The 21,750-nt window shown below is 29.7% G+C and overlaps 1 protein-coding gene across 1 annotated transcript in view; it reads left to right on the top strand.

The window, feature by feature from the left end:
- The window catches only part of LOC111634795 (multiple PDZ domain protein-like), a 194,199-nt gene extending 184,451 nt beyond the window's left edge, over positions 1-9,748 (top strand). Inside the window, exon 21 of the mRNA XM_023379630.1 lies at positions 9,628-9,748. Within this exon, the coding sequence (XP_023235398.1) occupies positions 9,628-9,723 (96 nt within the window). The 3' untranslated portion in view covers positions 9,724-9,748. The remainder of the gene's footprint in view (positions 1-9,627) is intronic.
- The last annotated feature ends 12,002 nt before the right edge of the window (positions 9,749-21,750 follow it).

The following is a 21,750-nucleotide window of genomic DNA, read 5'->3' on the forward strand; positions in this document are numbered from 1 at the left end:
TTAAATAATACATAAACATATGCACACAGAAATGCAAAGTTCATTTTCTGTAACGGAGGTCCTGACTTTTCTGAAATTCTTGTTTTTTTGCAGTAAAGTCGCGAAGTTTCATTTGTCGCTTTTTTCTTTCCTTAAGCAATTGTCGGTAGCGGAAGATCGCATCCAAAACGCCTCGTTTTGTTTTTGCACTCCTTTCAAAATCTGGTCATTCGCTACAGTTTGATCAATGATTTCGGTTATCGTTACCAAACTTTTACTAAGGAAATCCGTAGAGAAATTTTTTGGATTCTTCGTTTTCAGAATCTCTATTATCCAGTTCCACACGAATTCCTTGTTCTGCTAGTTCTTGAAAGTCGTCGTTGGTAAGACTCTCACCAGAAACCTGCGTAACTCCTCAATATCCTACATCTAGTCCTGCTGTATCGATTAGGTTGACTTTGGTCAATCTAACGATACAGCGATAGGTTCTTCTCGTTGAGAATTCTTGGATACCTTCAGCCATAACTTCTTCCACACTTCGTGGTCCACCAGTGGCCAAGCAGTTTTCGTATCCTAAACACTGGGTATTCGGTCGTGAGTTTGCGCCTCCGCTCGGATGGACTGGCCACGTGGAGTTTTCCGGGTTTTCTCCACATCCGTAATGCCTAAATAGGGGCCAGTTTCCCTTAAGAAGACCCCCCCCCGGAAGGCCCTAGACAGATCGCCCAAATGTAGCATTGCCATAACTAGACAAACAAACCACACTTCGTTCGTGCATTTATCACTTAATTTTTGCCAAGCGAAGTCGATATTGCCTATGGCATCCGTGATGTTATATTTTTTTCAAAATTGCACCAAACAAACATAGATTTAAAGAAAGTACACTTTTTTGCCACCTTTTTCTGATTGGTTCGTGTTCGTAAATAATCGTATTATATATGAATTAATGAAATGCCGCGATAATTTAAATCGGCGTAAATTTTGAACTGTTTTTAGGCTTCGAGCAGAGCGCATTATATCGAATCAGCGTTAAGCGGAATCTTACTGTATAAATAAAATTATAACCAGTTACTAGAGATGGGGGATGTATGATCTTGTTACCACTTCAACGGAAAAGCTGATTAGGAGGAAGACATAGTCATGTGTGTGTGTGTCACAAATTTTAGGCCATTTTTCTCTTCAAACAAATACTTGCAACAGCCCCTGAAACATTATTTAATTCGTGTAATGGTTGGAAGGTTTCCTTTGTTGGGCTACCATTTGAAAAAATTGTAGACCTATAAATTCCCACTGTTGTCCGTCTATCCGTCTCTCCTTTAATCTCGAGAATGGAGTTAAATAGATAAAAGTCGACACCAAATGTGGAAAGCTTAGGGGCAAGAGATCCCGATTAACTATATACGAACTTTTTTTACGGTTTGCACCGGATTTCAATTCAAAACTTCCTCTGAAAGGAGTTAGGTGACCGGCGCAACTCTAATGCTAACAGGAAAGTACAATGTACAGGTGCAAGACGCTACTAATTTGAAGTTAAGAGCATATATTTTAAATTAAAAATTTCAGCCTGGCATTGTGGCGATGTCACAATAAATAATTGCTCGTTATATTATAGTTTGTATTAAATTTCTTTTATGTTTCAATATGTATTATATTTGTTTTTGTTACAGTTAAATAAGTATCTTTATGAATTAGTGTATAGAATCGTCCCTAAATTACGTACAGCTATTTTTATATTTTTCAACTACTACCCCATCCCCCATAATTCTCCTTAATTTTCGCTTCCGAAGGACAAGTTTGCAAAGACAACACGGTGTTAAAAACATACTAATCGAACAAATTCTTTCTATTTGAGACTATAAACTGTCACTTGTTACTCCCATACTCATAAAACGTTTAACTGTAAAGCTGCTTCCCCTTTCCTCATGTTTATAAAATTCGCCAATTACAATTCTTCTTTGCTCTTCATTAATCTGTTCCAATTCATTTACGTTTGGAATATTGTTGCCATGATAAAATGAATTTAAATCTGCAGAGTCCGAGCAACAATACGCTAACACGTTCTTAATCTTTTTTTAAATATAAAATATGCCTTCCAAAATTGTGCAGATTTTTAGTTTACAGTCTTAAATACTGTATTTATTTTAATAAAGTATAAAAACGTAAGGATTATATTTTCTTAAATGCTGTTATTTTAAAGTTTTTATGTTTTTACTACATATAAATGCAATTCTACATAATGCATAAAATTTATCATACATTAATCAAATGCTTACATAATTTAAAATATACATTTCTAAATTTAAGAAAAAGAACTATAACATAGAAGTCAAATATCAAATTTTATTACTAGTTATTTGCATGTTTGTAATGAACTTAAATATTTTAACATAATTATTTTAAAAATTAGTTAATATAATACTGTATTAAAATTATGTTGAAATAATTTTAACTAAAATAAAAAAAAATTGAAAAAATAAAATGTATATGCCTTCCTATATATGAGCTAAGTTCAAATAATAATAATAAAACAGGATTTAAATTATTTTTCAGAGACAATGCATTTATCAAACAAGATTTTTTATAAACAAACATTTTTAAATCAATATTTTAGTAGTCTCAGCTATTTATAAAGATTGGAATCAATGTTAAATTCTCCAGCTAAGACATCACTAAACTATCCTTTCTTGAATTTGTAATTTTTTAAACATTTTTCGTTTGTAATTTTTCGAATTAATGTTTCTATTGCAGTTTCTCACCTTATATTTTCCGTAGCTCCAGGGATACTCGTTCTTAAAAATTAATAATTCTCAGGTTAAGACCCGCTAGATGTCAGAATCCTTTTCGTATATGCCGTCTTCTACTCTAATGAGATCGGAAAGTCTGCTATACATGGCTCTTCTGAGCTTTTAATTGCCTTCCTAAGACAGACTAAACACAGTTTAGGAAGGAAGGAGTTGCAACCATTCGGTAATGAAATCCTGTAGATAGACATTGGAGAGTAAGAAGAAGCTTATTCTTCTTACACTCCATTAAGAAACTCAGCTTCTCTCTAGCCCTGGTTAGGGCTAGTACTTTCTTCTTTTAAAGTTTGGCTGATGTGGCTATAGTTCAGAAAAACACTTGCAGAAAACTAGAAATCAATATACATTAACTCTATATCTTATATAATTTTCCAGCAATATTTTAATTAAAACAAACGTTTTCGACTCCGTTCAGAGGTCTGCCTCAGGTTAATCTGTTAAAGTCAAACACCTTTTTAAAAATAATTTAGCCTGGTCCCAACATGCCGACACTCCCGACCCGCTAGCAAATTGAGCAAGAGCTGTGGATAGACTATTTGTACGAACATCGTAGTTACGTTTCTTGAGCCTTTGGGTTAACGATCTTTCAGTGGCGCCTATGTATGTTAACCTACCAAATATATCATCCCACACTTGTATCGTGTATAGCCTACTCCCGGAGCTAAGTTTCGATCCATAGAATCCTTTCCATTAGCTAGTAGTTTAAATATAGTTGGATTACGCGTATAAGCTATTACAGCATTCATATGTTTTGCAAATGTTTTATATGTAGAATCCTTGGATCATAGTCCACCGCTATAAATTTCCGAGGTAAAGCCTCCCAACACTGCATATCATTATTAGCCGCTATGTATTAATGCTGTTCTCTGTGTTTTTAGGTAACCTAGCAATTAGATTTTTGCTGTAGCCATATACACAACCAGAGACAGGAGAGTTAATGTTTTTATTTAAATTCATACTAAACCCAGATAACTTCATCTGGAATTTTAAAAGATTCAGACAGTTTTTTAAGACTTCTCTGAAAAAGTTTTTTAAATATTAATTTTTCATTTGATTAAAAAAAAGCACATATTTTAATTATTCGTTGCTTCGTTTGCTTTCGTAAATGCTCAAGTTGGACGAATTTATCAATTCGTACTGACATGCCATGTTACATCATGGATGCTTCGTCCTTTATATATAAATATAAACAAACAAAACGAGCTTATCACTATTTATCATAAAAGCTGTTATTATTTTATCAAATCAGAATATGGGAATTTATGTTCTATAAATTTCTTTAAGTTCATAGCGAGTTGTTCCAAAATACACGTGTTATTGAAGTCGACCATTTTACGAATTCATATGTAGATTTTTTTTGTGATATGAAAGCTAGATTTAATAAGTTATTTATAATAGACAAAGCATATATTGTACTTTAGAACTGCTGTTTCTTACAGAATATTTTAAATTACATGTACGATAATAGACGAAATGATTACGTAAAAAAAATGTACAGTATTATGTAGAAATGTATTTACTCCAAGATGGCGTATTAGTCAACATAATTTAACCGGTTTGTTTGGTTCGCATGTTTAAATAAATACAAAATTGAACATGGTAAGAACGTCGTGTTATGCAGTTTGTTTTCGTAATTTTTTCAAAAATGATTAATCTTTGTAGAATAAGAGTAATTTTATAAAAATAATTTAGTTAATTAAGACAGATATCGACGATCATTTATAATACGGTATTAGCAATGTTTGTGTTAATAATTGTAATTTCCTTTTCATGTTTTTATGACACAATTAATAAATATTATTGGCGTATTTATCTTTTTATAATTAAATTAATATGAATTATTAATTGATTTGCTTTTTCGAAATAGAAACAATTAAGTAAGGAGGCAAAATTAGTTTAAGTCAGTATATTGCTGACTCTCAGAAAATTACATGTCTGATTATATGATGTCATATCAATCATTTTAAACAAATTTTCATGCTGAATTTAATGTCAAAAATTGAAAATTCCGATCTTTTATAGTGTTATGATAACTTACAGGAATCGATAAGATTTACGACCACGACCTCTTCCGAGAATTGGTGGAAGTTAATGTAGTCTATATGAACCTAAACTGAGATAGTTCTTTGAAAATAGTGTTTATGGTAATATCATAAACACTATTTTAAGGGTTAATGTATACCGTATATGTAATGTAATGATATGAAATATGGCAAAGTAAATTGTTTTATGTACTCATTGTATTTCAAATAATGTTTGACTTTTTTTTTCAAATAATGTTTGATTTAAATTCGTTTAATCCAGCATTTCTTCATTGAAATACATTTATGGGAAAACTTTTGTGACAATGATAGTTAATGAATAATACAATATTCAAGTGATTAATGAAAAAAATTATTACAATGACAATTGACAAAAGTTACGAAACAATAAACATATTTATAGTAAAAATTTTGGCAAATCGATTTCTAAAATATAATTTTATCACGATATACAAGTTTAATGTTGAGAATTTCAGTAATACTGTAATTATTATTCTGTGCGTTTTTTTAAAATCATAACTGATAATAACGTTTTAAATGTAATTTTAATATTTAATAAGAAATATTTGCTAGTTATTCAACATAAAGTCCTAAGATTTTCAACTTAAGAGACAAATATTCAGAATTAGGTTCATGTAGGATTTTGCAAAAGTTTCTGTAGAGGTCGCTACCGTTAAATTACCAAACTTGTTTTCCCTGTTCTTTTTGTAGCCTTAAGCGTACTTAATTTAAAATGACATACTTTAATCACAAATACAATTTTTTCTTATCGCGGTGGTTCGTTATTGCCAAAAATGAATGAATTTGGAATAATTGTGACAGAATTCTAATATCAATGTATATTTTTTTAAACATTAGTTTGTTAAATGTACGGTACCTTGACTTGTTTATTTATTTATATCAATAAATTGTATTAATTAAGAACAAGAAACTGCTTTCTCCAATAAACATGAAAAAATCCCATTTAAATACATACTGCTAAATTAATACATACAAAAACTTTATGCTTGGTGAGTGCTAAAATATGTTTAAATGTAAGCCTGCTTCCTCCTCTCCCATGTTCATGTACTCCAAAAAATCCTTCAGCCTGTCTTTGAATCCATTACTAAAAATAATAGTAAATACAGCCTACTGATGTAACCCATCTTTATATCACGTCTTATAAGGACCTCATGGATGACATATGAGACAGTGGAGTGTACAAAGAAAAACAACTGGAATCATACAAATTAATATATTTCTCTAACTAGATTAAAACTCAAGATGTATAGAATAAAATTTTGTGTATATATAATCTATACATTTTTTTTTTTTTTTTTGTCAAATCAAAATTCAATAGTACTAAATATCTTTAAAGTTTCTATTTGTTCAGTCTTTTCCATTTGTATCCTAATTGTATCCTAATCTTATTCTGTCACTGACATTATTGATCATTATCTTCTACGTAACTTGCACTCCAGTATTTTTAGACATTTACAGGGAGTCAACTTTAAGGGAAAATGTGATTTTGAAATTATTTTTCCTAAAATTGATTACTTTCTATTTTTCTATAAATTTCAATTTTTTTTTGAAATTCCATGAACTAACTATCATTTTGTTCTAATTTAGAAGAGAGAAAGAAAATGTTAAATGATATGACTTGTTATCAAATGATATTGTAATGTTTTTGCATTTTTTAATTTTGAATGCATATTAATTGATGTTATTTAGCAAGTGACATCAACTGGTATCATTTGGAAACTATTCTGTTCATCAATAATATAATTAATATAAAAATCAAATAATACAATTTCAAATATATCAAATCAATATACAAAATAATAATAATATGTGATTTGNATTTTGAATGCATATTAATTGATGTTATTTAGCAAGTGACATCAACTGGTATCATTTGGAAACTATTCTGTTCATCAATAATATAATTAATATAAAAATCAAATAATACAATTTCAAATATATCAAATCAATATACAAAATAATAATAATATGTGATTTGATATCAACTGATCTCTCAAAACTGTTTAGTCAATTGACAGTTGATATCAATTTTCATATGAAATTACCTCAAATAAAAAATTATTCTAGAAGTGACATTTATCTCATCAATTGATACCAACAGTATAATGATATGATATGATATACTTACAGTATATCATCTCATATCGTTAATACTTTACAATTTTTTCTTTTGATATGAGATGATATACTGTAAGTATATCATCTGATATGAGATGATATACTGAAAGTATATCATCTCATATCGTTAATACTTTACAATTTTTTCTTTTGATATGAGATGATATACTGTAAGTATATCATCTGATATGAGATGATATACTGTAAGTATATCATCTCATATCATTTGGTCATTTGAAACTGTCCAAAAACTGCTTCAGAAATGATATTACTGGTGATTGATATAAGTTGAAAATGGTGAAATTATATTTTAACTAGAAAATTTTAAAGTAGTTTTTAATGTAAAATATGAATTTAAAAGTTCTATAATATTGTCTATTTTGAAACTGTTTTGAACTTCTTTTTGTTTGTTTTTTTTGTGTCACAACCAGGGTTATGGAGTCAGAGTTAGGAGGAATTTCTGGCCAGAGGAGTTGGAGTTGGAAAAAAAATGTATCGACTCCGACTCCCACATTTTAAATTTACTTTAATTGTTTTTATTTAAATGAAAGAAAATTTATTTTATATTTATTAATTTTTAAAAATCTTTTTGTATTTTGTTATAATTCATTTATTTTAAATACAAAATGCATCAATTTAATTTATTAAATACAGGTGGCTCTCAACTTTCGCACATAATTGGTTCCTGAAAGTGTGTGCTAATGTTGAATGTTTGAAAGTAGAGGAATGTAAAAAAATATGCACCAAAAACTGTGTTTAAAATATTTATTCCTTAATTTTACTCTTATTTTTCAAAATTGCACATATCGTAGATCTGTTTACATCATACGAACATTCGATTGAAGCAAAAGATTCATTGTTTTCAGAACGTTTAATTATTGTCTTGGTTGTATGAAGTTTATGAGTCCTTAATTTATTTTTGTTTGTATCAACACTGCAATTTCTCCATTTCTCACTCATGATTATCAGTTTATAAGGACGAAATATTTAAACATAAATAAATAAATTGGCAAAACACACAACACATTGACGCACACCCTAATTCAAGACTCAAACTATTTTGAACTCTTGCTTGGAACAACACAGTAGTGATTAGGATTCCAAGAAATCCGCTATTATAGGAAGTAATGTGTGTCCGAGAATGTAGAGCGAGCTACTGCACTTTGTAGTGTATGAGCATTCTGCATGGAAGGAAATTTTTTCATTATCAACAAAAATATTTAAAAAGTTAAATTTTTAAAAATGTGCGAATTGTGCAAAAGTCGAGGGTCGCCTGTATATAGTATTCTTTGTAGTATTTGTGTTTAGTTGTTAATTAATTAAATTAGTCTGACCCAATTGAATTTGAATATTTTTGAATCATTTCTTTATTATCCCTACTGTAAATAAGTACTCTATTTTTCTGAATGAGCCAGACTAATTGATCAGAGTACATATTTTTCTTTTCTGAACAAGGGGCTGAAGTAGCTAGATTGCACACTTTTTAGTTGGACTAACTCTTCTGGAAGGGTGAAATTGAAGTGCAAATGCTGTTGAATATATGTAGAATTTTATTGCCCCCTTTCTCCTCTTATTAAATATTTGTTAAAAATTAATTTTTTAATACAAATAAATATTAATGTAAGTTAAGGAGTAAGGGGTTAATGTAAGTTAGATATTAAAAATACTAACTATAAGGGCATTTGGGTAAATGCCCCAGGCTCCTTTCAGAGTTTAGAGTAGGATAGCTCCTATGAGCACCTCTGCCCCCCAGCAAATGACTTTGTATTTAATTTTTCCAGAGTCGGGAGTCAGCCTACTAAAATTATCAGGAGTCGAGTGTTTTTTTTTATTGACTCCGCAGCCCTAGTTACAGCTAGGTGCATTGATAGACACTAGGCATTTTGGCATCACTCTTTATTCTGTAATATCATGTGGGCTGATACATGTTTTGGGCATTCACCCCTCTTCTGTTGGCTTTACTTTTGAGATATCTCGTAAGAGGTTAGGTTAGGTTAGGTGTGTTAATAAATATACATTTTATCAGCTCATACTTGTGATGTCCTTGTTTTAAAACAAGGACATCACAAGTATGAGCTGAGTGCTGTTGAGGGTAATGCCAAGGAATTTTGACTGAAAAAATTTTAACTGTAACTAGTGTAATTTTTAAGTAAGATGTATATTTATTAACACCTTACAAGATATCTCAAAAGTAAAGCCAACAAACGAGGAATGAATGCCCAAAATACTTATCAGCCCACAAGATATTGAAGAATACAGTTATTCCAAAATGCCCAGTGTCTATCAATGCACCTAGTTGATACAAAGAAACAAAGTTCTACAATATTTTTATACAAAATTAAAATTAATTAATTAATTAATTAAAACTGATTTTTAAGCTGTATTTTTTCATGTTTATAATAATATGAAGTAAAATAAATGGATGAAAAATCTTGAGAATTAAGAGTATATTTACTTTATGATTTCTTATACATATAATCAATTGCATTGAAGCTGATACAGCTACTATGTGTTTATATTTGAATTGTATTTTGATGAATCATTTTATGTTATATAACTTTACCTCTATTTTACTATGAATATTTGGATGGTGGTACTATATATGTCATACATAAATTTAATGTGTAATGTTTTTAAAGTTTTATTAAATGTAATTAATTTAACAGATTGATCGAGCTAGTGCTGCTCATATTAAATTATCTTCAGAAGATTTAACAGAAGAAGAAGATGAATTTGGCTATTCAATGAGTGAGTTTTTGTAAAATTATAATTTTTTATTACTAATATTAAAATAAAAAATAATATAATTTAAACTTTAAAATCTTTTAAACTACAGTATTGTATTCAAAATTCTTATTTGTAAAGAATTAAGAATTAATTGTTGAAAACAAAACAGTAATTAATAATGTGTTATTTAAATACAAAAATTAAGTGTGTGTAATATATTTAAAAACTTTTGATATATGTAAATGTATATCAAAAACAGAAAACTTCTAATAATCTGAAAGTAATTCTAATCAAACTATAAAAAAGGTAAAAGTAATAATACAAAACTATAGCACAGATGTATTGCTGACATAGTCTATTGATACTCAAAGAATTTTAATAAATTTTATTTATTCTTTACTAAGTGTTAAATGGTTAAATATATTTATAAGTTTAATGATCTGTACTTTTGATTTTTCTGTAATTTCTTTTAAAAAATTTTATAGACAATATTTTAATTTTATGTTAATGANTACAGTAGAGCGTCGTTTATCCGAAAGCCGGTTATCCGAAAGCATTCCAGTCGGCAAATTTAAATTTTCGCTAGTGCTGTGGCGCTGCAATCTTTGGCTATATCTTGGGCTACTCCAATATTTTTTTTGTTGATGTGTGTGTTTTAGCTGGCAGCACTGGCACATTTGTGTGGTGTTTTTCTGAGGACTGTGTGGTGCTGAATCGAACGTTTTTGATACTAGATTAACTTGTAAAGTATAATTTTTTTTGTTTTTATATTTTTCAATATATTTATTTTGTTTGTAAAAAATAAAGAAATAATTTTTTACGATACAATTGCCATGATTATTATTTTAAAAAGTTTACGTTAGGCTTAACATCGACGAAAATTCAACGCGAAGCAACACGCAACGGAGAAAAATTTCAACATGGGATAGGTTAATATATTTTTTCGTACACAATCGGTTATCCGAAAAATATGTTATCCGAACAACCCGAGTCCCCAATCGATTCGGATAAACGACGCTCTACTGTACTTGCTTTTGAACAAAAATTATGTTTGTTTATTGCAGACTTATAGAGAAAGACACTTGCTATATTTTCCTGTTGAAGAAATATCAACAGGATCATATTTCAATAGATTTGATATATTTCGCGCAAATAGTGGTAAATATGAAATGGAATTTGGTGAGAGCAGCGCCATATTGAACAATCATAGGCACAAATAAGGTGGAGTGCCCTTTAAGAGTAGGCTGTTTGCTTAGTTAGTTATGGCAACGCAACACTTGGGCGATCTGCGTAGGGGATGCCTTCCGGAAGGTCTTTTTAAGGTAAACTGGCCCCTATTTAGGTGTTACAGATGTGGAGAAAATCCGGAAAACTCCACGTGGCCAACCTGTCAGAGCGAGATACGAACATACGACTGAACTCCTAGTGTTCAGGGAACGAAGACCGCTTGGCCACTGGTGGGTCCCTAAGAGTAGGCAAATTTGATGATTTAGAAAATTTATACAAATTACTGTACTTAANTTGAATTATTTTCTTTAATAGTTGCATTCAAATACTTTTTAAATTCTCTTGTAATAAAACAAAAAAAATTATTTATATTCAGTCATAATTGCTATGTATTGGGTTTGATGTGTATGCAGTGCTGGATTTAACAATCAGAGGCCCATGGACACAAATAAGGTGGGGTTTTCCCTTTAAGAGTACGCAAATTTGATGATTTAGAAAATTTATACAAAATACTGTACTTAAAAAAATATGTTTTCAAAAATTTTACTTATTGTAAAGGTGTTAAAGCTTAAAACATTCTTATAAATTCATATAAAATTAATTAAATAATGTTTTATTTTATAAAATATAGACAATATACATTAAACATAATACATTTAAATTAAATAAAGCAAACTTGTTGATTACAAGGTTATTATAAACATACACATATTTTATTGTGTAAAATGAATTATTTTAACTTAATTGAAAAATACCTATGTAAAATTTTTTTCCAAAATTTTTTGATGTGTTTTATCGGTTTTTCTTGGGTTTGCTTTTCTCTGCCTCACAAGGCCTAGAATGAATACAGAACAGTTGGTAGGACATTATTGAGGTAGGATAAATAAGTGAGGAATTAATGTGAGGATAATATGAGGATAAGGTAGGAAATGAGATAAGAATATAAAAGGATAGGATAAAGAAAGAAAAACTTGAGGTTAGGACATAGGATGGGCACTACCCTCATACAAAGGTGGTGAGTGGCCCCTGTGACTAGGTATACTAGGCTGTCGCAGTAATAGGAAAAAAAATTATGTTTAAACATAGTTTTGTGGAGGCCCTGGTCACCAGCCCAAAATGCCCTTATGTAAATCTGGTGCTGTGTGTATATATATATACAGTCAGTGGCACACTCAGGTTTTAGTTTTTGAAGAGCCAAGTTGAATGGATAAAATAAATTTTTAATGTGAATTCAATGAAATTCCCCCTTATGTGACTGTTAATTTATAAGTAATGTAGAAATAGAAGACAACACACAATATAAATAAAACAATGAATTTTAATTAAGAAAAGATTTTAGGAAAATTTACTAGTGTTTTTGTTTTATTTTTACTTTGGGAGTGTTAGGGCCCCTGGCCTCCCTCTGGGTGCACCACTGTATACAGTAAACCTGTGTAATTGGAAGGCATGGTACCAAATTATTTTTTCTTTTGTTTTTTCATCTTTAAACTGCATTGTATAAATATCACATGTTTACATTCGGTTTTTTTAGTTTTTCATTCACTCCACCCTGAGGACACTAAAAGAGCTGTTTTATCAAGTTCATTTTGGGTTCAGCCAGGCCCACAGTGGATAGTGGAGTGATGAGGGATGACATCTGAAATATATTTTTTTTTTTTTATACTCTTTCTGCCCTGTGGTCACTAAGAGGGCCTCTTATAGCAGGTCCTCTTAGTGATCTGAGTGGGTGATCTGGGTCTGGAATGATCTGAAATATCTGGGATGGGTTACCTTGCAAAAATTTTTAGGATTTTCTGATCTGTCTGGATTCATTCCTGGTTCCCCAGAGTGGTAGACTGACATCTTAACTGCTCAGCTATCTGGCATTTTTTATAGTAAAATCACTTATTGCAATGTATATAATAAAGTTTATTATTGATATTAGTAATTCATTTTTAATCCAAAGTGATTCCAACTAAAAATTGGAGTATTCAAAAGCAAGAATTGAGTCACATAAAAAGAAAAACACACCTTTGAACATTTTTCCAGCAATATTGTGATGTAAGCTCTTTCAACTTTGATTCTCTTAAGCAAGAATTGAAAATTATTCTATTGTAAAAAAATTCTTGTTGTCTACAACATTTTGTGTTAGGCATTAAAATACTTTTCAGAAGCAATCCTTAATCCTTTCTGAACTGCATTATCATAATAAAAACCTTGTAACCATTAAATATGCAGTAACTAACATTTATTAATTTATTGTTTTTGGTGTTTTTGATTAACCGTCTTCAGGAAAATCTGTAAAATTTTAAATTTTACAGAAAGAAGAAAGCTGTCCATATTTCAAAACAGTTTTTATAAGCTTCTATTTTTGGAATATATGAATTTTAAAAAATTTTGGAAGGTTCTATGCATAGGTTATTTCACTGTGGGTAATAGACATTTTAGATGTTTATTGATTTTGCAATGTAATGTGCAATATTATATAATATGTAAAAAAAACTGACACATGTATTTTTAAAGTTTGTATATACCAAAAATAGAAGCTTAAAAAACTCATTTTGGAAACTCATTTTGGAATACAGATGGCTTTGTTTTTTTTGTAAAATTTTAAATTTTATATGTTTTTCTGAAGATGGTCAATCAAAAGGACCAAAAACGTTACATTCATAAATGTTAGTTACTACATATTTAATGTTTAGAGGTTTTTTTATTAGATGCAATCCTTATTAGTTCATTTGACAGTGAACAAGCCAATTTGAGTTCCAAGTAGTAGCTTCTTGCTCTCTATTCAAAATTATAATTGCATTATAGTAATATAGAAACCAAGTTATGTGATCCAGCTCCTTGAGGAATTTTAATGTTGTAATTAATTGTTCAATCTGTGTAGTTATCAACATGTTAATCATATTGTTTTTGAATGTTTGGTAGTAGTTAGTTAGTAACTATTGTGTATAAGTCAAATTGGCAGCACTTTATTTTATTTTTATTGTCGTTCATTTCTTTCATTACTTGCTTGTTTTTAAGAACTCACTTCTCAGAAACTCATTTGATATTTTATTTCTTGATTCTTAAAAATATTTGATTCTGCCTCTGATTAATTTTAACAAAGACCTGTATCCATATCCTTTCTTACATGACTTTCATTTCTCTGGCAAGGCTTGAAACTTAACTTATCAGAACAGTTTTTTGTGCTTTGTATGACCATTATACCTGTAGATTATTTTATTAATTTGTTTGCAAGTGGAATTTTAATTTTCCACTTTATCCTGGTTATGATCTTTGTACCCAAAAACTCTTCTGTATATGCATAGGACAGGTTTCTGACTTATAGCAAAATTTAATACAGAAAATCACTTTGTTCCAAAGAAATTTTTGCATTTAGAGAGTTTTTCATTTTATTTGGGTTCCACATTATATAGGTTTTACTATTATACATAGGATTAGTCCATTTTAATCAATCCACTGGAATAACTTGAAAAATATAAATCTACAAAACAATTCAACAATGAGTTGCATAACTTTCCCAGCTGTGAAGAGATTTTATTTAAACAAAAACTTTTATGTTGTTAATCATAATAAATAAAATTTATTTGTCATCATCTGTTATGAGATTTTGTTATAATAAAGAACTAATATTTATGACAATTAATATAAACACTATAATAGTGTGGTTGAGATTACAGGAGGATTTCAATTTATTTTTTGACCACTGACCATTGAGATCTTATCTGGAGAGGAACAGGGTGTTCAAGTTTCATGGTAGTTAAGTATGTCCTCATAAATATCACATTTATAGAAAAACTATTAGAATTAGTTTGGTTTATTTGCTGATGTGTTGCATTGCCATAACTAATCTGTCAAGAAGGATGCATCTCGGGAAGACTTTGTAAAACTGGCTTATGTAAATAGTTAGGTGTTACTAACATGAAGAAAACTCAGAAAACNTTTTGAATGCATATTAATTGATGTTATTTAGCAAGTGACATCAACTGGTATCATTTGGAAACTATTCTGTTCATCAATAATATAATTAATATAAACACTATAATAGTGTGGTTGAGATTACAGGAGGATTTCAATTTATTTTTTGACCACTGACCATTGAGATCTTATCTGGAGAGGAACAGGGTGTTCAAGTTTCATGGTAGTTAAGTATGTCCTCATAAATATCACATTTATAGAAAAACTATTAGAATTAGTTTGGTTTATTTGCTGATGTGTTGCATTGCCATAACTAATCTGTCAAGAAGGATGCATCTCGGGAAGACTTTGTAAAACTGGCTTATGTAAATAGTTAGGTGTTACTAACATGAAGAAAACTCAGAAAACTGCACATGGCCAGTCTGTTGGCAATGCACAAACCCACAAGCAACTATCAGTGGTGGTTTTATTTACTCGGTTACTGGAGGGTACTTATTGGGCTACATTTTGAAAAAATTGTAAACCTATAAATTTCCACTGTTATCCATCCACTGTCCTGTCTTTCCTTAACCTTTCAACAGTGGAATAGTCAGATATGGTGCTACCCCAAAGTAGTGGAGAATAAACGTGTGAAATTTTTAGAGTATTTTTCCACACGTTTTTTCTCATTACTATTTTGAAAAAATATTTTGTAAACAGTTATGTCTAGTAAACAAAAGTCTTCTTTTATTGTTACATAATTTATTTTTTATGTCGCCAAAAACTAGCCTAAAACTACTGCAAAAAATGTAGTAGTTTTAGGCTAGTTTTTGGCGATACCCCCCCAGAAGAATTTTATGTATATATTTGTCCCTCACCACTGCCACACAATCGACCTTGACAAATATATTTGTCACTCAGTGCTGAGTGGTTAATCTTGAGAAAGGAGTTAGATAGATGAAAGTCAAAACCAGATATGGAAAGTTTAAGAGCAGGAGGGCCAGATTAATTATATACAAACTTCCAGTTTGATCCGGAAGTCATGTTAAATTAAATTAAATTAAATTAAAAAATTTTCCACTGAGCAGAATTACATACATAATTGGCACAACTCTATTGCTAACAGGAAAAGTATGAGATACAGGTGCAAACAATACTCTACTCCATGCAGGCATGTGTTATGTGCTACTTGCCTCAGTAATGGCATGTAATAACATATCTATTTTGCACTATATCATTGTCACAGTAATTAATTGAATATAATATATATTTTTAAAAATTATATCCGTTTTTGTAAGAATTATATTTAGTTTATTATTCTCTTAAATTTTTTACCAATAGATGGAGCTACAAATAAAGCCAGCAAATGAATGTAGACAGAAATTAATTGATATATTGAAATTCAATCAAAATTTTGGGGTGAGATGTACAATGTTATTTAAGTTTAAAGTATGTGAACTTAATTTTCAAGTTTTGTAACAATTGGTCGAACGGCCTAGGTGTGCATATCAAGCAAACAAACATCCTCATTTATATATAAGGATTATATTTCTTTATTACAAAATGCCAAATTACTTGCTAAAATACACACATACACATCTGAGGAATTTTTTATTATGTTTTTTGGGTTGAAGAGATCTCAAAATATGGAGGTTGCAAAAAGTCCAGAAGGCAGTATTTCCCTTGTTAGGCATATATAATGGCTAGGAAAGTAAAAATTATTGAATGAAAAATGTTAGAATTTGAGGAGCTATAAGATAGGGCATTGGTTTCATCATAGTTAGCACTACAATCAGTGAAAACAGGGTCAACTTTATTTTCTTAAATGGGAATTTTCATTTTTTATTGCATATTATGATTCTACATCAAAATAAACTTTTATATAAAACATTTTTTGAAAGATTCACTTATCAGAAGTTACAAGCATTTAAACCTTTACAAAACCACTACACCATGCATGTGTTCCTATAGATATTTATGAAGTTCATTGAATAATGATTTCATCAAATAACTAGGGATATCATATAACTTTGTTTTATTACAACAGAATTCAGACAGAGCTGGAAAGAAAGTATTCACACTTGCTGAGGAAGAGATGATCCTAGCACCTGCTGACACAGAGAGGTGACACAAGAACAATGCAATTGGCATTGATTGCTTTGTTCTTATGCTTTTTTGTTTTTAGTGCCCATTTTCCATTAGGCACACATGTTTGCATCAGGGAGCATGGACATTGTCACAGTGATACCATTGTATCTTGAAAACAAAGTCATGAAATGCCAAAAATGTGATTAAAAAATGGGGTTAACCCCATTTTAATCACATTTTTGGCATTTCATGACTTTGTTTCATTGAAATTAATGGAAAATGGCAAAGTTTTATCAAAATTGGCCTATCAAATTTTGAGAACAAACCACATAGAAGAGATATCACAAGTATTTTCTCTCAATAATACTTTTATGATGATTTTTTAAGCATTTTTTTTCTTCTTCGAAACATTGAAATATGTTGTTTGGAAAGCAATGACTGTTTGAAAAGTTGTGTATGGTTTCATTTTACAATTCAAGCTATTGTAATTATTGGTGCCTTACTTGGATTGATATTGATATTGATGCCTTACTACATTGATGACTTACATGATACATGGATGTTAGCTCAGCAATGCAAACTTTTAATTGATTTTCAGGTTTCCTGAATCTGAAATAATCACATTAATTTCCAGATTATTAGTCTGAATAATCTGGAAATTAATGTGATTATTAAAGAATATTTGGACTTGGTTGTTAATGTAAATATATAATTATCTGCAATGATTTGTTAGAAGAAATGAAACAGGAAAAAGAATATTTTAATGCTTGAGTTGGCAACTTCTAAAGTACATACTATAATTATCTTGCTTTTAATTAATAGTCCTCCTGAAGGTATGGTGTATACAGTAGTGTGGGTTATACAAAGATTTTATTTTTACTTTTGCAATTTTCTGTGGGTTATCTGCCCAAAATCATTGTAATTTTCTCTATTGTGAGAGCAGCTGGTATTCATATATGAGTTTCCCTAGTTATCTGCAGGCTGGAACCTTCTGTTAATCTTACTGTAGTTACTGCACTGCAGTGTTCTAGTACATTCTTTATTTATATGAGTAATCACAGGGATATAACTGCAGGTTTGACTGTTGACTTGCAGTTCTTTGTGTGTTTGAACTTGCAGCACCTGTACCAGGTCACAGCTTATATTGCTATGGGTCCATCTAATGTGAATTTTTCCCATTGCTGGATATAGGTTATTGCTTGGTTGTTTATAATGGTGAAAATGTATGGGGTACTGGAGAGATACAGCATAAGCATTAAGAAATGGCCTGGCAAGTCAGATCTAGTTTGTAGACTTAAATTGGCAATCACTGGTCTATAGGATTAGTTAGTTAGTACTGGTCAGTTAGGGTTTTTTAATAGTTTTGATTAGCTTTATAGAATTTAATTCAAAATGAGCAAAAATTAATGTGACATCATTACAATGCCAGGCTGCAATTTTTAATTTATTTAATTTAAAATATATGTTTTCAATCTCAGTGTCTTTCAATTAGCAGTGTCTTGCTCCTGTACATTATACTTTTCAGTCATGCCAATCATCTATGTAAGTTTATTCTGGGGAAAAGTTTTGAATTGAAATCATGTGACTTCCAGTCTGTACTGGAAGTTTGTATATAGTTAATTGAGACTTCTTGCCCCTAAGCTTTCCACATCTGGTCTTGACTTTCATCTATCTAACTCTGTTCTTGAGATTAAGGAAAGACAAATGAGCAACAGTGGGAATTTATAGGTTTACAATTTTTTCAAATTGCAGTCCAATAATAAATAATGTGAGCCTTACTGAATGTACGGCTAAAATCTCATATAAGCATTTAATTTTAATTGTTCAAGATAGAACATTGTTCAAACTATTTTATTTTGTTAATTAATTTTTTATCTGTTTCTATCATTTTATGTAGATTTTATATAAACAATAAAAATAATCTTTTGATCACAAATAAGATATGATGCAAGTTTAGTATTATTCTATCAATCTATAATTAATATATACATAATATTCTCTGTATAGCAGATCTAAATTTAGTGTTATAATTATATGATATGTTGGACATTTATATCCAAACTTTCAGCATTAACATTTCTTAATCACAGAATGCTGAATCAGAAACTACATATGATCCAAAATACATTATTATTATCATGTATGCTTTTCTCAGATTTACACCAACACAAGTTATTATTTTATACATTAACAGGTATTTTTACATTTTATACATTATATTGCAAAATATTTTATACATATCTTTGTAATATGTAGCCTTAAAAATTTTCAGGAATGCAGACACAATTTTGCATTAAGTCTATAGAAAAGTTACAATTCTCTTTACAATAAAATTCTACAAATAAATGCAGTAATGGAAAACCATAGATTCCCTGCAAATTTTTTGAAAGGCCACCTTTTACCTGTAGTAACTCTAGTTCATGAGCAAATCTTAATTGGGTTGCAATTTTAAAAAATTGTAGACCTATGGATTTCTTCTGTTGTCTGTCTTTCTCTGTCCTTTTTTAATCTTAGAGAGTTAGATAGATGAAGATGAGAAAGATTTGGAGCAGGATGCTCCAATTAACTACTCTGTACATGAACTTCCAATGAAAACCAGAAGTCATGTTATTTCAATTTAAAATTTTTCCGTAGAAAGAGTTAGTTAGATGACCAGCATGACTATTGCTAACAGGAAAAGTATGATGTACAGGGGCAAGACACAACTAATTTGAAATAGAGAGAATATATTTTAAATTAAATAAATTTAAAAAATCTGATTAAAAATTAAAGCCTGGCATTGTGATGATGTCACAATAAATAATTGCATGTATTAATATTAATAATAACTAAAACTTATTTTAAATTTAAATAAATGATTTACTATTTTTTTCTAATTTTACTTCTTATTAAAGATTTTACATTTCATAATAAATCTATATGGTAGATTTAGATAATAAGAAGATTTATTATGAAACTAATGAAGCTTAAGCTTCAAGTTCCTTAATCCCAGAAGAATCCTGAATCAGCTTTTTTTAACGAGTGAATTTTTTAACATGATAAAATTGATGAAATGGAATTTTTTATTTTATTATTGAAAATGTTCATTATTTTTAAAATTTAAGTGTTTATTATTAAGATAAGGCTATTTTAGAGATAGAATCATAAGTCAATGAGATAAAGTATTTAACATTGATCTTAGAATATGCTCTAATATCCATTTCATATGACCTCAAAATGTCTGTACTCTGAAAGTCTCTTCAAAATTTCAGATTGTTATCAGTTCTGAAACAGTTTAATTAAGGTAAATTAAAATTAGTTTAAAAGTTAATTACTTCCTGACTGGCTGCAATTTAACTTATTTTAAAAATATTAACATTACATTTAATATTACATAAAATAAAAACTGAAAACTATACAGACATATTTTTCAGTTTTATTTTATTTAATATTAATGAAGACAATATTATATCAATTTTTATTAATTACTAGCTGCAAGGACCTGCTTTGCTGGGTTTTTATTTGTTTGTACATTTGTATGTAATATAGTTTTTGTTTTTTATATATAAAAGACTGTTTTTCTAAGTAATCGAGAATCTAGCTGCAAGGACCCGCTTCGCTGGATTTTTATTTGTGGGCAAAAAGTAACGATAGTGAAGATTAAGATAATTACATTATAGCCAATCTTACCCGTTTTCACAGAATGCAAGAATTAGGTCCCCTGTTTCCAGACTAATTAGAGACCTGATCCCGATTCTATTTCTGAACGTCTCCTGTTCACGTCCAGTCAAATGAACTATTTTCAACGTTTCTGGAACGTTTACAATCGTTCTATAATCGAACCAATATTCGAATTTTATGTTTGAATTTAATTCGAATATTGTTCGAATTAAATTCAAACAAATTCGAACATAACATTCAAAATAGAAAACCACAAGTAATTTACATGGTTATAACCATTTAATGTTTGTATTGTACAGGGTGGGAAAGAAAGTCACTTAACACCTCTGCTACAAAATATAGAATGTACTCAAAGAATGTACATTGAACACATCATTTAACATGCATAACAGTAACCATTTGAAGTAGGTTAATAAAATCTTTCAGCAATCAATTCTTTGTGAAATTCTGACTCTAAATGAGGTGTCACATGAACTCCTTCCCATTTACTATTTCGGAGTTGCATTTAATATGGCCGAGATGGCGGCTGTGCATGTAACACACATCAATCTGGGTACATTCTATATTCTGTAGCACAGATGTTAAGTAACTTTCTTTCCCACCCTGTACTATGAGAAAAACACTTGATGCATGGGTGTTCACAGAAAATTTTCCAAGGGGAGTCAAAGCTTGGAGACAAATAAATAAATTTTTATTTAGTTCTTTTTTTCACAAGTAGATTAGAGAATACAATATTGCATCAATACAAAAAACAAAGTGTCCCATTGTCAAGGTGTAAGGTTTCATATCTAAATAAATTCTGTATTTATAATTTGTGGAATTTCTTATTCAATCTCAGGGGAGGGCAAGCATCCCATTTGTCCCCTCTGCAGATGTTCATGTCTCATCACTAGACACTTCTGTTATCACTTTAGAAGATTAAACAGTGCAGAAGGTAAATTTTAACAACTGGTATGCTAAAAGCAAAAAAAAAAATAAATAAACAAAGTAAGTACGTTTAACATACTGTTTAACATAGTGCAAACTTGTTATAACAGACCTTGCAATAGCAAACTTATCAGAATAATGAACTTTTAGATTTAAAATGAAATACAGTTGTTTACATTAAGTGAAATACAGTTAGATTTAAAATGAAATCAAAATGTTGAACATCATTTACTAACAATTATCTGTAGAAAATTTTAATATTGGATACCACAAAATTT

Source organism: Centruroides sculpturatus, unplaced genomic scaffold (genome assembly GCF_000671375.1).
Source record: "Centruroides sculpturatus isolate CEXI.00-Female unplaced genomic scaffold, Cexi_2.0 scaffold790, whole genome shotgun sequence".
Classification (NCBI taxonomy): Eukaryota; Metazoa; Arthropoda; class Arachnida; order Scorpiones; family Buthidae; genus Centruroides; species Centruroides sculpturatus.